The sequence below is a fragment of the Rhinolophus ferrumequinum genome, chromosome X (assembly GCF_004115265.2).
Source record: "Rhinolophus ferrumequinum isolate MPI-CBG mRhiFer1 chromosome X, mRhiFer1_v1.p, whole genome shotgun sequence".
Lineage (NCBI taxonomy): Eukaryota > Metazoa > Chordata > Mammalia > Chiroptera > Rhinolophidae > Rhinolophus > Rhinolophus ferrumequinum.
Window position 1 is genome coordinate 23,659,555 of NC_046284.1, and position 18,164 is coordinate 23,677,718.

At 37.5% G+C, this 18,164-nt stretch overlaps 1 protein-coding gene across 2 annotated transcripts; it reads left to right on the forward strand.

Annotated features, from left to right (window-relative positions):
- The first annotated feature begins 816 nt into the window (after window positions 1–816).
- Window positions 817–16,984, forward strand: RAP2C (RAP2C, member of RAS oncogene family). 2 transcript variants are annotated; one of them, XM_033116652.1, is made up of 4 exons: window positions 817–907; window positions 2,503–3,311; window positions 5,795–6,107; window positions 14,385–16,984. In XM_033116652.1, exons 2-3 carry the CDS (start codon window positions 3,039–3,041, stop codon window positions 6,071–6,073), a joined length of 552 nt encoding a protein of 183 aa, XP_032972543.1. In that variant the 5' UTR covers window positions 817–907; window positions 2,503–3,038; the 3' UTR covers window positions 6,074–6,107; window positions 14,385–16,984. The 2 variants fall into 2 exon arrangements, with proteins under 2 accessions (XP_032972543.1, XP_032972533.1); XM_033116642.1 differs by lacking the exon at window positions 817–907 and adding an exon at window positions 2,175–2,363.
- Window positions 16,985–18,164: the final 1,180 nt, after the last annotated feature.

Sequence of the window (18,164 nt, forward strand, 5' to 3'; positions counted from 1 at the left end):
ACCCCTCACAGATAATTAATGACTGTTTCAGATTTTAATGGCTATATAATATATATTGCACAGTTTACATAAATGAGAGCAACTATCTATTTGTTCAGTATCTTGCTTTTTTTTCAGCCTTACAATATATTATGGTATCTTTTCATATCAGCACTTCCGAATCTACTTATCTCTTTTTTAGTAGCTGCATAGTATCCCGTTTTGTGAATGCGCACACACACACACACACACACACACACACAATTTTCAATCACCTATTATAGGACATTTAAATTACTTCTGATTGTTTGCTTTCATAAATGCTGCTGTAATGTATTCCCTTACCAAAAAAGTTTAGAAGGAGCTTCAGACCGAGTGTAACATTTATCAACGCTGTAGTTGCTGAGAGTGACCCAATAGAACTCTGTACTGAGAGGAGGATTATGTTTCACTGTGTGGAGAAACAAAAGAACTTTCTCCCGAACACTTTGGCCAACACGTTCAGGACTATTACAGTTGCCAACAGGTGGGATGACCTCAAAAGGAAGAGCTCCCTGTTTTGACAATTTAGTAACAGAGCAGAGACTTGGTACTACTGTTCAACACTGATTGCTGGATCAGAAGAGGAATTTCCAGACTCAGTTACAAGCAGGGCTGGTGCAGGCTGTGGATTCCACCAGACAGTCTGGAGACAGCTAGACAGGGAGATGGGCAGCAGAGCTCCAAATCAGGCAACGGCACGTGTGGAAGTAGCAATGACCTATGGGGAGACTCATAACTCATAGACCAAACCTCTTCCAGCAGAGGGCAGTGCCTCAGATATCAGGCGGGACTCCGGCCAGCTGGAGCCAGAGCTGGGGACCTCTCTGAACAGATTGCTCCAGCCCTGGGCCGAGGAGAAATTGAACTAAACTGTCCTTTGGATACTGTAAGTGACATTGGGGAATACTCAGGGAGAGACACAGTGGGACTTCACACTACTGTGAGTTACATGTTTTCTAGTATCTAACAATCTGGGTTTGGTAATCTCTTTTAATACAGTCTGGCCATTAGGACTTGCAGGTAAGGAAATATGCAGTCAGTTTAATTAGACTGGCCACGGAATCTCTCAGGTTTTTGGGTGCGTGCTTGAATCAAAAAGGGAGTAACATGCCTAAAAAATAACCTAGCTTTCTGGGCCTGTGGATCTGACACAAAGTTTACAAGTAGAAAGTTAGCAGAGGAAAGATATGTAAGAAGTAACAATTTTATCTAAAAATAGAAAGTTAATATTTAACACTAGAGTCCTGTGCTTTCGAATTTCAATGACTATGGAGGATGGCTGTTAAAAGAAACCTTAACATGGAAGAGCTAGCCATACAAATAGCTGTACATGCAGATAATGAAAGATTAAAAGAAGTTAGTAAATTGAACAATTTACAATCAACTCTTCCCTGTATATTGGTTACCTTTCCCTGCTGTGTAGCACTTGGAATCAGGGGCAAAGCTGAGTTAGAGTACCTGGAAAGTCTATTGGTAAACCTTTTGTTTTCCAAGCCTGGTGACAAGAAAGAAAAGGAGTGACTTTGGCATTTGCTAATGGAATCAAGGCAGATTTTCCAGTTGATAAAAGTACTGTGTTTAATTATGTCAGGCACAGCCAAGTAAAACACACCACCACATACGAAATCAGAGCAATAATGAAGTCTAAAGGTAGTTTGCACGAGTTTTTTAAAAAAAGATCAAGGAGAAGAAATACCAGCAAAGAGAATAAACTTTCTTGGCTGTTTTATTTTTCCTGCCACTTCTAGTCCAGGGATGTTGGGCATTCTCCCGGTCATTAGATCATTACTGGCTGTCCCGCACAGGCCAACGAGGGGATCAAGTCCTCCGGCAGAGCTGGGGGCGGCTGAGACGCTGAGGGGCTTCAATACCTTTGGGGATGGGACTAGCAGCAGAAGCAGCAGCAGCTGCTGGTGGGGAAAAGAACGACGCTGAAGGTTCTCAGAGAGGCCCTTGCCAAGGCCATAGCCCCGACCAAAAACTGTCCCCAGCCGTCTCGCCCAGCAGGGCGCGGCCCCAGCGCCACTCCGCTCACTCCGAAGAGGTGGGACTTTCCCCACCGGAAGTGATCCGGTCCAGTCTCAGGGAACTGGGACACCTCAGCCAGTGTGTCAGGGAAACCCTTCCGGGTGTGTACTGGCGGGGGGGGGGGAGTGAATGAGAAAAAAAAAGAGGTGGGTTCGCCTGGAGTCCCTGCGGCCGCCGCCGCCGCTGGACGGCTCCCGCCCCTCTCCCCTCTGCGAGCAGCAGCGCTGGGGCGGCGGTAAGACAGAAGCCGGCCCGTGGCCATGGCCTTGGTGTGACACAGCCTCCCGGGCGGCCGGGCGGGTGCGGACTGCAGGGTAAGCGGGTTGCTTCGGCGTTGGTGGAGGCAGCCGGGTGGGGGTGGGGGGTGGAGCTGGGGGAGGCGGCAGCAGGGGCTGCTGCTTTGGGGCTGGAGGGGGTCAGGCGGGTAACGTGCGCCCCTTTCCCCTATAACAGGCCGGACGACGCCCGTGGGAGCCGCGGCCCACAGACCCGCCCGGCAGCAGTGACGGGAGTGGAGCCCACAGGCCTGGGCCGGCTCAGCGGCGCTAGCAGGAAGCGGGGTCCCTGGGCCCCTTTGTGTGAAGGGCGGGGGAGGGGTGCGGGCAGCCCCTAGCTGCGGGCTCCTCGGACGTCCGCCTGCCTGCCGGAGCCCCACGATCGGCAGCCTCCAGCCCCTGCCTCCAAGGGCGCATTTCATCTCCCTACCCTTGCTTGGCTTCTCCAGGCGCGCCCTCCTCCCCACGCCCCCTGCCTGGGGTTCAGTTCCTATAGGAAGGGCATTACCATCCCATCCCCACCCACCCCGACACTTCGCTCTCTCCCCTCCCCCGCCCTTAACTTCCTCTTCGTCCCGCGTTGGGCCCTCTGTTTCTCTGCACTCTCCTCCCCAGTTCGCAGATTTCCGCCCACCTTCCACCTCCCCGAGCGCGCCGCTGCTAGCGGGGCGTTATTTTCCCTCCCTCGGGTAGGAGTTAGTGAAGGTGAGACTCATGAGGGAATACAAGGTAGTGGTTTTAGGGAGCGGAGGGGTTGGCAAATCTGCCCTGACTGTGCAGTTTGTCACTGGGACTTTCATTGAGAAATATGACCCCACCATTGAAGATTTCTACCGCAAAGAGATCGAAGTGGACTCTTCTCCGTCGGTGCTGGAAATTCTGGACACCGCAGGAACTGAGCAGTTTGCCTCCATGAGAGATCTCTACATCAAAAACGGCCAAGGTTTCATCCTGGTTTATAGTCTGGTTAATCAACAGTCTTTTCAGGTAACCAAACCAAGTCTTGTAATTTGTAAGAAGGGGGTGTGGTAATCCTACTTCTGGTTTGCTTGAACCGTGCGTTAATGACTATGTTTTGCTTTTGAAAGTTAGACATGGCGCATTTTTGAGGTTACTCCTGGCACGGAAAAGTATTGGGTTCTTTCTATAGAGAATACTAAAGTAAAAAGTGTCAACAAATATTTTAAAGTTATTTTTAAGTCGAAGAAAAGTGAAAAGGGTCAGAAAAAAAGAAACAGTTCAGTTTGTGTATATTTAGCATGGAATATAACCTTCTGAAGTTGCTTATTCAGTTCAACAAGTATTGATTAATGTACTCAACAAAACAACATTAGCAGATAAACCCGGTTAAATAGAGCACTTTGAAAGGAAAATTATTTGGAGTCCATCATCTGTGCAACTTTTCCCACCTCTGTGTCTGCTTTTCCCACCACCCACCCCCTCTCTGTTTTCACTCAAGTTTCTCAACCAGAATCTTAGTGCTGCAGGATGAAGAATTCAAGACCTGCCTTCTAGGTATTATACTTACTTGGGGCATGTGAAGGAAGGAAAAGTTACTAATTGAAAAGTCTAGTACCTGGAATTAATAACCAACAAAAATGAAGAATGACTCTCCTTTTCTGCAGTTGTCCAAATTGTTTCTGAAAACACTGACTATAGAAAACACATGGATCTGGGAACATTGAACAAGTGCAGATTTCTAACCCCGGCTGGATAGCCAAACTGGTGATGGTCCCCTTTCCTCGGAAAATCTGTCTTGACCTTCATTGGGAGACTGAAGGTTTAACATTTTAAGAGATACAATATATGTTGCTATTTATTCCTTGAAAATAACCTCATATTGACCCATTATATTGACTTCCATTGATTTAGGAAATGGATATTTTTCTGCATTTAAAACTGTGCACTTAATGTTTACCTAAGAGACATTAAGTGCTTTAGTCAAGCCAATGTGCTAATTCCACTTTTCTAAGTATTATAAATTAAAGTACTATAGTGACCTTTTTCAGTAACCAGATACAGCACTTCAGGACTTTTTTTCTTTTAAACATAATACGTTCTGGGTAAATGAATCAAAGTTATACTGACCAAACTCAAGTTCATTTTGTGTAGGCTTAAATTCCAAAGCAATAGTATCAGAAAAGCATTGTTCCCCCCAAAGTACCAAAGTACTAAAGGTGCTACTTGATGCATTTTCTTATTGAAGGATCCTCGGGAGATTTGTTATTCATTCTATTAGCTGACTCTCTTGAGGCTGGAAGTCTTTTGAAGGGTGTTTCATAGATCTCCATATCTACTTCTGTCGCAGACATAAATCGGGAGTGAAAAAACTGCTATTATTTTAACAGAGACTTAAACTCTTTTAAACCCAAATGCTAGAAATTTGGATTCTCAGTTGAACTTGGGTTCCCATAGACACTGGGGAAGAAAAGCTTAACCTAGAAGACTGAACTGATACATGATCAAACAAAATTGTTGCAAATATCAATTTTGTTTTTGTAAATTTTCACAATCCCCGCTTTTTCCTTCATTCTGCATGTGAATATTCTGTTTACTGTAACTATTCAACTTAAACACATGTTTATATTCAAGTCAAGCCTTTTAAGTTATGAAAAATCAAAAAATTGTAATGTTAGTATACAGTCAATAATACTGTCTTTAATCAATACTCCTTCTCCCAAAGTTGATGCTACTGGAGAATTGCTAAGGCCCTCATGTTTTGTAATTAATTGTAATTACTTAGAAAAAGTAATACACTTGGGAGAAAATTCATGTTGTAAACCAGAATGTAGGCAAAGAAGAGCATGACTTCTTCCCACCCAGGCTCCCACCTGCTTGTTCCTCCCAGGAGCTGCTCACTGTTAAAGTAGTTTCTAGTGTGTTTAAGTATATTTTGAGGTGCTTGATTTTACTGAGATAAAAGCATACCATTAAATTTAAAATTAATAAATGTGTGAATCTGTTTTTAACTTTGGTCTTCTAGGCATGACACGGTTTTTGTTCCCACCTTAAACACTTTCTCTCAAGCTCTCTTGCTGAATGGCTAGGAATGCATAGATGCAAAAATCCTGTGCTAGGATAACAGGTGTTAGGACGAGTGACGACAAGCCGGCAGGTTTAAGGAAATGGCCAAACACCCTTACGTATGAATGGATTCATCATATTTGGGAACTTGCTTTTTAAATCAGTATAGACCATGGGAAAGAAATGAGTAAATGAGTTCTAAGGTTAGTGTGCAAACCACATTTTATATTCATGACAGAAACCCAGCAAGTATGGCCTGTGGAAATAATCTAGTTCCTACTTCAATGGAGAAAATGATATTTTCTCTATTTGAGTGTGTGGTTTTATTTTGGATTTAGCTCTCTGTACTCAATTGAGGGATGACTTCTTGTGAGATTGTAATACTTCTGTCATGCTTATGCAAATAGCATAATTTGTTTTCTTTCTTTTTGTGATTGTTTGAATAGGATATCAAGCCAATGAGAGATCAGATTGTCAGAGTGAAGAGATATGAAAAAGTCCCACTAATCCTAGTAGGAAATAAAGTGGATCTGGAACCAGAAAGAGAGGTTATGTCTTCAGAAGGCAGAGCTCTGGCTCAAGAATGGGGCTGTCCTTTCATGGAGACATCGGCAAAAAGTAAATCAATGGTGGATGAACTTTTTGCTGAGATCGTCAGGCAAATGAACTATTCATCCCTGCCCGAGAAGCAAGATCAGTGTTGTACAACTTGTGTTGTCCAGTAAAAAAGATAACCTCAATCATGGCCATACCGAGCAGGTTAGTCATGGATGGAATCTTATGAGCAGAAAGTGTTTTATTTTTGATCAAGTGTAACAAAAAGCTGGTTAATATTAATATACATTGTGCTACCTTAAATTTATTTTTAAAATAGCATTTCCCTTATTCAGTGAAGAAAATCTAAAAAATACAGATAAGTGAAACAAAGGTAAGGAATTGCCTGTATTCCCATCACTAAGATGATTTATTTTCTAACTGTGAGTTACTGTTCTCTCTGCTTCATTTATAACATTCCTCTGTTTTGGGGTGAGTTAAAGGATAATACTACACCTTTTCACTGTTTTGGTGATTAAGCATCCAGAATGCACAGGAGAGTATCCAGTAATAATTTCAGAAGATGATTAGTTTTATGTTTTCTGCACTTTTCTGTCCCGGGCTAGAGAGCTGCTAAAATTGAAATCATCAATTTACTAATCACCCAAATGCTTGATTAAAAGGATGATTATTTAATCAAGTTCTTCTGTACCTTGCACTTAAAGGACTTAAGTGACCTCTGATAATAGCAAATTATAGTGCCGCAATGTAGGTTGACTTTAAATATATGGTCCAAATCAGAATCTGGCAAAACTTCTGTGATGTGTTAGAAGGGATAGTCCCAAGGCCTGGAAACATTTTTATTCATTTTAATAAATAACGAAGTTAACTAACAATTACACAACTTTCAAACTTTTCATTGAGTTAAATGATAACTTAATAAAAGTTATTTAAATGAATGAGTTTTTGAAAAAGCTAAGTTATATAAAACTTGCTGAGCGTTTAAAATGAGTTTATTTTATCCATATCGTGATTTAAAAATCTAGATTGTAATTGGGCAGATAGTCTCACTTAGACAGTGACACCTAAATAATGAGATAAACCAACAATCGCCAGGATGACTGAGAAACCATAGCAAATGCCAGACTAGCCTGACAGTATCAGGAATGGAATTGATTGTTTTGAGCCAAGACTGACCTCAAGTCCAGGCAGCAGTGTTGGAAATGGCAACAGGCATTTCAGATCACAGTGATGATTTCTAATCAAAGGTCGGGCTTCATGTGTACTCCCTGGAGAAAAGACTAGCGGTCTCTAATCTATCTTTTCAGACAAGATTTCCTGTCAGGTAGTGTCATCTTTGAAAATGAAGTATGACAACAGTGCTTTATTCAAAATGATTTCACTCATCAGCTTTCCTGCATACCAGAATAAGATGAAAACTCATGTATTTTCATATACCTAGCTACTTCTCTTCCCTTATAAAGTCACTCGTCAGACTGTAGTCCAGCATATGTTTTGTTGATAGTGTTGCACTTACAGTACTCTTGAGGCAGGAACAGGCATATGTAGGTGATTGAGTCCCCTGTTCTTGTTTTCATAATCTCTCAAACTGTAAGCCATCTTCAAGTTTGAACAAGTTCTGTGTAGTGATTGCGTCTTCACCATTATGCTCTCTTTCTCTGACACATTTAACTGGGCAAATGACAGAAGTGTACACATTTTAGTTTTTTTATCATCTTTATAAAAAATGAACCAGCTGAATTTCTGAAAATATTAAAGGGAATTCCCTGACTGAGGTCTTTTAGAACAAAGCACATTATATGCAGTTTTTTTCCTAACATCAAATAAGATTGAACTGATGTGTATGGAAATCTGTAATCTGAGGTCTGTAACATTTGTGGCTGTGCTTGTTTACTGTTTATCTAAAAAAAAAAAAATAGGTGATGGATTCTGAATGCTGTAGCTTGAGTCATGGAACTCCTGAAGTCTGTCCCCAATTTTCTGTCATTGTAGACAGCTATAGAAAGTAAACTGAATCAAATTGGTCTCATACGTGTAGACAGCCACCTGTCTTCAGTCAAATTGGCAAATGGGTAATTTCTAAAGCAGTTTTAAAATCTTTCTTATTCTGGGTTATTTCTGACTTTATTTTGCAACTTTTGTGATCTAAATTACTTTAAATTCATTTGGTTACCTACAGGAATGATCAAATTTTTTTTTATATCTGAAGTCAACTCTTCACATATTTTTGTTAACTGATATACTAAAAAATCAGTAAATATTAATACCAATAATTGCTCATTTTTTATAATACAGTTTTTGTTTGGTTTTCATATTTGTAAGCAGAATACACTATTGAAAGTGCGAGCCTTGAATAAAATAACCTAATTAGCTGAATTTCTGAAAATATTAAAGGGAATTCCATGACCAGAGTCTTTTAGAACCAAGCATATTATATGCAGTTGTTTTTTTTTCTTTCTGATATCAAATAAGATTGAACTGATGTGTATGGAAATCTGTAACCTGAGATCCTTAATGCTCGTGGTTGCGCTTGTTCACTATTTATTTTCAAAAATAGGTGATGGATTCTGAATCCTGTAGCTTGAGTCATGGAACTCTGAAGTCTGTCAGTCCCAGATCTAGACTGAAGATCAGATTTTGACAAGTAAAGGAGAAATGCTTGTCCTTAATATTTAGAAGAGTATCTTGCCCAAGTTAGAAATAATAAGACTAGAGTAAGTCAGAAGGACTGTGATTGTTGTAAATTGGTTTCTTTTAATTGAAAGGGAAATTTTATTAATACTCTAACAATTGATTCTGATAATTCCTCACATTTATTTCTTACCACCCCATTTGGGTCACCAGTTTCTTGCCCAACACCTGTTTATCTACATGTCTCCCAGGATTGTTTCCTCACCTTTCACCCTCCCACTGGCAGTAACCTTAGTGTAAGTTTGGATTCAGGGCCAGATTCTTTATGTGCTGCTTTCGTGGCTGGTTTCCTTACTGACCTGAGGAGCCTCATGTACCAACCATAGCAGCAGTATAATAGAAACGCAGGTCAGTGTTGCAGCCCTGTTTTGCTTTTATTAACTACATCATAGCTCCTCTGTATTGGTGTGAATAATTGACAGCTGCTTTGGTATATTGTTGTTGAGAATGATGGGTGTTTTGTTAATAATCTCATAATACTGTAAAGGAAGTAAATCACAATGCTGTGGGGGTTTCAAGGAAAGGAGAGACCACCTTCAATTAGAGCAGGTTTCTCAACATTCTGACTCTTTGTTGGGGGGCGGGCTGTAGGATGTTTAGCAGCAACCCTATACTGATGTCATTAGCATTCCCCTGCCCCCCAAGTTGTGGCAAAAATATCTCTAGACATTGCCAGGTGTCTGGGGGTGGAGGGGTGGGGAACAAAATCTCCCTTGGCCAAAAACCACTGATTTAGATGAATTTCACTGAGAGTAGAATTTGAGTCATACCTTGAAGAATAGGTAGGATATGAGGGGATGGGGAAAGGGTAGAGGTAATTCCAAAGAGAGGGAATGCCAAAAAGGAACAAAATAATATCCTAAAATATTCTGTTGATTTCCCTGAAAGGAAGGTAGGAAGTGCAGTAAAGTTTTCCCTTAAATGTGATAGTTTGATAAATACACTTTTGGCAAACAGAATTTTTTTTAAAGATTGCATTTCGGTGATTCCTGTACCTCAGTCCAGTATTGACAAAAGTTATTTACAAAAAAAAAGAAAAAGAAAGAAAACAGAAAGAAAAAAATGTGTTCTTCACTATGGTTTGAAGATCTGCAAGGTTTGATCCTATTTTTCTCCATGTATTATAGAACGGGTTCTCCCAACAAGAGTAAATGGTGCATAAGAGTACCAAACACCAGGAATGAAGCTGAAAGAACAAAGATCATTATTTATGTCAGCCTCAGTTCATTATATATGTCATCCCGAAGAAAAGGAGATTCTTGATTCAAGACTAGCACATCATTTCACGTGGCAGCAGAATGCCTGGGGTGTTAAAAGCTCCTGAAAAGCTGAACCATCTATGAATGTCATATTAGTCTAGCTGGACTTACTGTTTCTAAACAGTGGAATTGATTAATATTTTCATTTTTTTAAAAATAAATGTGTGGAATCAGAATTGTTTCTAATCTTTTCTCCAGCTTTTAATTAGATATATGTTGAAGATTTAGCAAATGTAAGGAGAAAATCGTGAAAATTAAATCACAGTGTGTACTTTAAAATGTTGGCGTTTTCATAGCCAAGTTAAATGTTAACCATATCAGTAAAACGCTGGTGCGGAATTCTGTTGTGGAAGTTACAGTTTTAGATAGATACTTTTTTTCCCCGCCCTATTTTGCATATCACTTGGAGTGGGGAAAATAGCTGATTTTAAATGCTCATTTTTCATCCAATTCAAATGGAGCCTGTGGCATGGCAGCCCTGAATGGAGGAGGAATCATGCTTTGGGGTAGTGGTGTACTATAAAGACCTACAATGGCCTTAGGGTAAAAGGGGAGAACAGAGATACGTTGTCCTTTCTCCCCCACTAATCCTCCCAAAACTTTACTGACCCCCACAAGGTTCATGGTTTGGGACTGTTCAGAGTAGATAGGTACCTAGTCAGACCTGCTCTGGATGTGAAGGTGTCTGATGGTTAGAATGATTTTTTGTATGTCTGTTCCTTCTTTAACTGCTTCCTTTTAACCTAAAGACTAGGCTTTTATAGCAGAGTGAAATGCATATGAGCCATTCAGTTTTACTCCATTACCTCTCTGGCTTAAAATGAACCATCAGTAGAATTAACAAAAATTGCATCATGGACTTGGAGAATTGCCACTGAGGAAGTATTCTAGCCATACTACAGTAAAGATTCTCCTCATGGGATTACTTCTCAGTGGAATTCTAAAATCCAGAAGATAATATCATTAAGAAAAACTTAAGTCCTGTCAGCTATTGGGAAAACTTAGCCTACCAAAAACATACTCCCAAATTCCTTTGATTAGCCAGTCTTAGGAATGAATATCAAATTCAAAAAACGCAATTTAGAGTCTAGGGGAGCAGTACCCTACCTAGTCTAATTCCAAGTGAGCAGCTAAGATCAGGTCCTTGGGCTCACATTCCTGCTTATCATCAGTGGACATGGTCATACTATTTGAGATCTCAGAATTGCACTCATCAATTAAATGTAAATTTACAGAGATTTTTCGGACTAGAACATAAGGAAAATTGCTTATCCCTCCCCTCCTATCCAGGGTTCACCATAAACTTCCAGGGTGCATGTTCTCCTTAAATCATTGTTCCACTGTCATTGGTTTCTATTCCATAGATTCAGCTTTTGCTCTGTATGTTTAGTGGGTGACAGGTGAACACTTTTAATTACCTAGTCCTCCCACTCCACCCCCCCAATAAACTTCGTGAGTACTATGCAAATTAGGATAAATAAGGTATTTAACAAAAACATAACTTCTATCAACAGAATTCTAGCCTAGTGTTTTGCTAATATAACTAATATTTAGCTTGGATATGAAAATGCCAAATAAAAAATGTGAAGGGAAATGTATTTTAATTTTTTTTTTTTGTTAAATGCCCAGAATATCATATGTCTTAAGCTGGAAAAAAAAATAAAATGGATTGTGATTGCACATTTATATTTCCTAAAAAGAACGCTAGTAAATACCATTGTATTTAGAAATGGTAAATGCAGCGAAAAAGACATTTATAAACTGCTAAGCCTTTCAGGAACCTTTGTTAATATTCCAGCCATTCTGCTGCCACGTGAAATGATGTGCTGGTCTTGAATCAAGAATCTCTCTTTTTCTTCATGCTGACATAAATAATGATCTTTGTTCTTTCAGTTCTGTGTTTGGTACTCTTGTGTACCAATTTACCCCACTCGGGAGACCCTATTTCATAATTTCTTGAACAAAAAGTTTGGACTGTTGTTTGGGATTTTTTCTTCTATTCTTCCATGAAAAAATCTAATTAGAAAAAAGGGAAAAAGTGAAACCAGTTACGCAAGAGTTTGAGCACAAGCTTTCAGAGTTAAGATTTGTTGGGTTTGTTGCTGGAAACTTGAGTGAGGACAGGGATCACTTGTGTTCTATCTCACAAGAAGCAAGTTATACTTTTGCAATGTGTCTGTGATGTCCTGGGAATTAAAACGTATGAGTTTGACCAACTGCCTTTAAAGCTTCTAGAATGTTTTTTAAATGAATGAGAGTTGTTAGTACGTTGAAAATTTTGCTGTCACAGTGAGGAGCAATAACATTTACATTTCGCATTCTGTGAAATTCTAATCTGGGAGAGACTGTCCTTTTTGCTTAATGCAAGCTTTTGCTTCAGGATTTATTACTGCAGAAAATCAAAATTTATTACTCTCTTGAAAAATAGCTGGTATTAATACTTTACTGTTTGTTTAATGGTATGCCTCCTATTAAGGTTGTTGAGTCTGACCTGGAATTTATCTATGTCTCTTGATTTTACTGGAGTATTGCCATCCTATGGAATGTGGGTGGACCAAATATTAACCAGGTTTTCAGAGCGTGGGAAATAATGCATATATCACGTTTTATTTAATATAGATTATGGTTAATAAGCTGGTTTGCAGTCTCAGTGTTTATTTTGGCTAGAAATAAATAATCACTACTTCCTCAATTTGATTTCAGAGAATACCTGAACTATTAAATCATCACATGCTACAAGTCTTCACTGTTTAAGAGACATAATCATACTTGAAAATCCCAAATCTTTATAGTTTTCTTTTTGAAAAATGTAAATTTAAATTTATAGCAATTTTGCATTACTGAAAAGTCTTCCAAAAATTTTATATACATATAAGGAAATACTGTTATGTTCAAATAGGTAGAAATATTCAAATGAAGCTAAAAAAGTAAAACGGTGTCTAGTCTGGATATCAAGACATAATCCTGGTCTTCTAGAAATTTATAACATAGTTGAGAAATGAAAAAAAATTACCTGACATTTGACATATAAGGTACTTTCACGTATTACTTTATGATATATCTGGGGAAATAATTTTTATCCTTATTTTAATAATGAGGAAACTGCGCTTGCCCAAGCTTAAATTACCAGTGTCCTAATTAACAATTTCCCTTAATGCAAAAAAGTTGTAATTTTAATTGGAAGAAGAATGTTTCTATAATAATTTCTAAAAAGGCAAACCTTTGTCTATTTTTTCCTAATGTGTTTAGGTGGCAGAATTGCAATAAAAATGAACAGAGACATTCTTCAAAAGTAATCCATTTTTATGATATAGCTTCTAATAAAGAGTTCTCAGGCTCTTTTAACACTAATGAAAGTATAGCTGTCAAATGAAATCAAAATTATGCATATATAAACATTGGTAGAGCCCTTAGATCTTAAATTGTTTCACTTGGCATTCTTTCATAGTTGCTACGTATTCTGCTCTTTGTTTCTGGCTTTACTTATTTATTTATTTTATTTTTTACATTAAAACAAATGTAATTCCACTCCCCTGGAAGCTATTTGGTGATCCAGCATAGTTAAAGGACTTTGTGTCTGAATGACAGATTTTTCCCCCCTGGTATTAATTAGATGGGCAGAAGTCTATCAACTGTAAGAGCAGAGACTGAGACATCCCAATCATAAAAGTTTCTATGGTTGGGAGGATGTCCCAAAATGGGCCAACCAGAGTGGGAAGTAGGAATGAATGACTGCTGTCACCTAGCATCTAACCCAAGTCGTGGCACCTACCTAGTAAGTGCTTAATAGCTAGACCCTGATGGAATTACATTTTCTTATTTTAAATTCTCAAAACAAAACCCTAAATTTTGGAAAAGTTTTGCATACTGTCAAGTTTGCTCATATTTAGTATGCATTTAATTCTAATATCATTTTCCATTAAAACATAAACAGCAAATTCAAAGTAGAAGTAAGATTTACACTTTTATACTGTAAGATCTTTTAAATCAGTAAGAAAGTTTTTAATATTGTATAAAGTACACAAACAAAAATATAGTCCTATTTTATTTTTTATTTTTTTCACTTACAGTTGACATTCATTATTATTTGATATTAGTTTCACGTCTACAGCGTAGTGGTTAGACATGTATATAATTTACGAAGTGAACTCCCCCAATTAGTCTAGTGCCACCTGGCACTATACATAGTTACTACGGTATTATTGATTATATTCCCTATGTAGTACTTTACATCCCTGTGACTATTTTGTCACTACGAATTTGTATAGTACTATTTAAAAAATAAATAAACCAGAGTAGTTGCACACACGCAGTATATTATATCCAATGTGTCATTAGAGTGTTTTAATTTTTAATGACTTTCTTGGACCACAGAAAATTACTTTTTTTACTTAAACTGATGGTAAACAGTGAAATTACACCTTAAGATAGTTATTTTGGTACCACTTCCATGTGTATACGGATCTGTTGTTAGTGTTCTCATTTTAAACTGCAATTTGACATTTTTATGACATTTTTATTTTAACTGCAGATAAAACTCAGAGGAAATTTGCACAGATGCTGCTTTGGAGAACATTACAACCTGGGTTGCAGAACTGAGCCTTGGTAAACCTGTCTCTATTACAGCATGTTGCCATACATCTAATTAAGTGCATAAGGTCTTTGGCTTTCAAGATCCATCGACCTTAAACAGGAATGCTTAGCACGTTTACCATATGTTTAAAATCTGTTCTTTATCAATCAGTCCTTTTGTAGCTTTCTAAGTTCTTATTGATGGCTAATATGCAAGAATTAATTTTTAATATTTTAATTGATTTCTTTAATCAGTTTCTCAATTGTATTTATTAAATACTCAAACTCAGTATTACCTACTCAATGCCTTTTAAAAGAAAGTTATAATGGAGAAAAAAAATGAGCCTTAAACAAATGGTTACTTCTGTATATTACCTCGCACCAGTGCTTCATTCAATTTGTAAAATCTTTCTCCTTTAAATAGTTGGTTAATACTTTGAGACTTTGTTTACGTGTGGCAGTGTTGTAAAAAGAAACTAAGGATCACATTTTAGCTGTATGGATGAAATATCCCTTTTCTTCAAGTGCAGTTTGTGATGTGTTTTTGTAGTTAACATGTTCTGAAAGTTACAATTGATATTTGAAATTGAGTGTAGAACATTTAGCTGAAGAGTTAAGCATTTGATTCCACTAGGTTTTCACATGTGTCCATCTCATTTACAGCATCAAATTACAACAGTAACATTTTCCTTTCTGTGAAGTTCTAAATTTAGTTATGACCTACTTAGCAATGCCTTTGAAAAGGGATATTGTATCCATGGTAAATTAATTGTATACCTAAACAGAGATAGCTCAGCTTTGCCTGTCAGGCTTGTAATTGACATCTAATAGACTTCTGCACATGTAAAATTGAATTCAAGTAAAATCATATATACTTTCTAGTTCTTAATATTTGTCTTTCTGAATAATAGTTTAAAGCAATATTTGTTAAAGTTTTCTTGCACTATCACAATTGCTTTTTAGTTATTTCTCCAGAAGCATGTTCGTAGTAGAGACAAAAGTCTGTGTAACAGGAGGGAGGCTAAGCAGCCAAGTTTCTGGGCTTTTTTTTTTTTTTTTTTCTTGTAAATGTTCTAATAGCCATTGCCTTTCATGTTGTTTACCTAATCAGCACATTTTGTCTGAATACTTGAACATTTTATCAGTAACACAGGTATAAAAATAGAAAGGAAACTTACAAAGTGTAATCTTTTGGTTCAGTTTTAACATGACAATGAGCGCTTTTTCTAGCAATGATTTTAAAATTTTGTAAGTTTGACAGTATTTTGTTGGGTTTTTATTTGATTTTAGTTGTGTGCATTTAATTTGCAGAAGTTAGTACCTGCAGCTCACCTACTGCACCAAAGTTCTCGATTTTAGGAGCCCAGCTTTAGTCATTTGAACATGCTTCTAAATTAAAACAAAACAAAACGAAAAAACCAAAACTATGCTTTTGATCTGTAATAATAGCTCAATAACTTTGTCAAGGAAAGCTCTAATATATGCAGTGATGGTTTATGGAAGGGTGTGGCAATTTTAAATTTATATTGTGTGTGATGTTCAAATAAAGTGATACCTACATTCATGTGATTTATTGGTCAGCGTGACCATTAATTATTGCATAGAAATTGATTAAACTTTGATTTCCTTTTTTTAAATCGTGTTGCATTTGATTCCTGATCAAATTCCCTCAAAGTGAACTCTTGATCTTAGATTTTGAATTTTATGGTGAGATTGTAAGGGTGGAGGCAATTGAAACATTGTTCCTTATTTATTAACTGCTTGAAATGAATACCTAATTTAAGTTTGCACTTTAATACCAAACTTAAAACCAAACCCTCAGTTCAAAGTAGGTTAAGTGATTGTGGTTCATCTTTATTTAGCTGTGTGAAATTCTAAAGGAATCAAATAATTCATGATGATTTAAATTTTCTGTAGATGGATTTTTTTTATACTGTTTCTTTCCTATGGATAGTTCTCGTTCTCATTCTCTCCCTCTCCCTCTCCCCCTCCCCCTCCTTCCCTGCCTTCCTCTGTCTTTCCCTACCGCCCTCCTATCTTCCCTCCCTTTCTCCTTTCCGTCCCTCCCTCCCTCCCTATCTATCTCCCTATCTCTGTCACTAACCTCAGCAGCAAATTTAACTTGAATTCATTTAGGATCACAGGAATCAGGGGAAAGTGGTTTAAAGGTGGTTTCTCCAGCACATTTTAAGAAAAGGGACCAAAAGTTATTTTAGCTTCCTCAATAGATTGCATGTCAAGTTGCTTATTAGGATAATAAATTAATATTAAATGCAATATATGTCTCGTCTTTACTATGGCATCTGTTTAGGAGTTGTTCAAATCACTGCAGTAGGGCTCTGCAAATAAAATCATGTAACCTATTATGGATCTAATGTACTGTAACTTTATCAATGAAAGGTTAAAAATCTCAAGTAACAAGTACAAACATTGAACAATGACCTATAAAGATTTGTAAAAGTAAAATTTTTCCAATAGATTTCATTCTTGTCATTTTGTAAGACGACCGACCCTACAGTCCACCTGTTTGTAACTTTTTTAATAAAATAGACATCTGTATTACTGAGGTTGGTTTCTTGAATTATTTGGTGTATTGCTACTTGTTCTAGATTTGCTAGTTTATAAATCACTCATAACTGAAAGTCATTACTTTTTATCAAAATGATACTGTATATTGTAGTACATGTTTAAACAAGTTAAACATTCACTTGTGTCTTTAGTCACCATTCTGGCAAATGTGGGGAAAAACTGAGATATATCTTAAAATGTAATATTTAATCAATTGAACAACAAATAAAGTAGAAATTATAAATAATGGGTAAAAAAGAATTACGTATGTGACTTGTCCCATATCAAGAAAGCAGCCCAACAAATCTGTTGGCTAGGAATTGTCCATGTATATGAAATTTCAGACAGTATTAATATAATTAAATTTTGAAACACTGAATGAAGAAAATTCAATATAATGAAGTTATTATTTTGTTTTATCCAGTGAAAGGTTTGCCAATTCACTGCATAACTTAATATTTTTAAATTGTTGAACTGAATAGACTCTTTAACCTCAAAGTTTTTTTAAAAAACCTTGATTTTATTCTTTAAAGTTGGACAGTTCTGTCCAAACATAAATGAACTAGATTAAAATTTTTTTGTAAAAATAGGCATGTTTATATATTTTTTGTAAAAGTAGGCATGTAATATATATATAAATATTTATTGCTGTTGATTATTGGTCTATAGTTGGGCTCCAAACACCCCAAGTATACTGTACTGGATGCTGCCCTTGGTCCACAAACGCTTTTCTACAATGCAGGCACTCATGATTTCAGGGCCCTCTTCCTTTTTTTCCATTGAAGGAGTAGTATCCCTTCATTGAGCAAGGTCAACTTTTTTTTTTGTGGAGTAAGGAAAGGTTAATTGATCAAAAAGGTGCCAACTGAGAAGATGGGAAACCTAGTGGTGCCTCATATCCATCTTTTTTAAAATTAGTTTCAGGTGTACAAAACAATGTAATAGACATTTATACCACCTCACAAAGTGATAACCCCCCCTCCCCCAATCTACATCGCACACAGTTGTTACAATTCCGCTGTCTCTCTTCATATCCATTTTAAGAAAGTACAGAGTCAGACTTCTTTTAGGGGAAGGGGAAATGGGAGGGGCAACAGGTGATTGATGACCGCAGACATCTGGGCCCTAGCAGGGGTCTGAGGAATATTTTGCAGGAGATTCCTGCAAATCT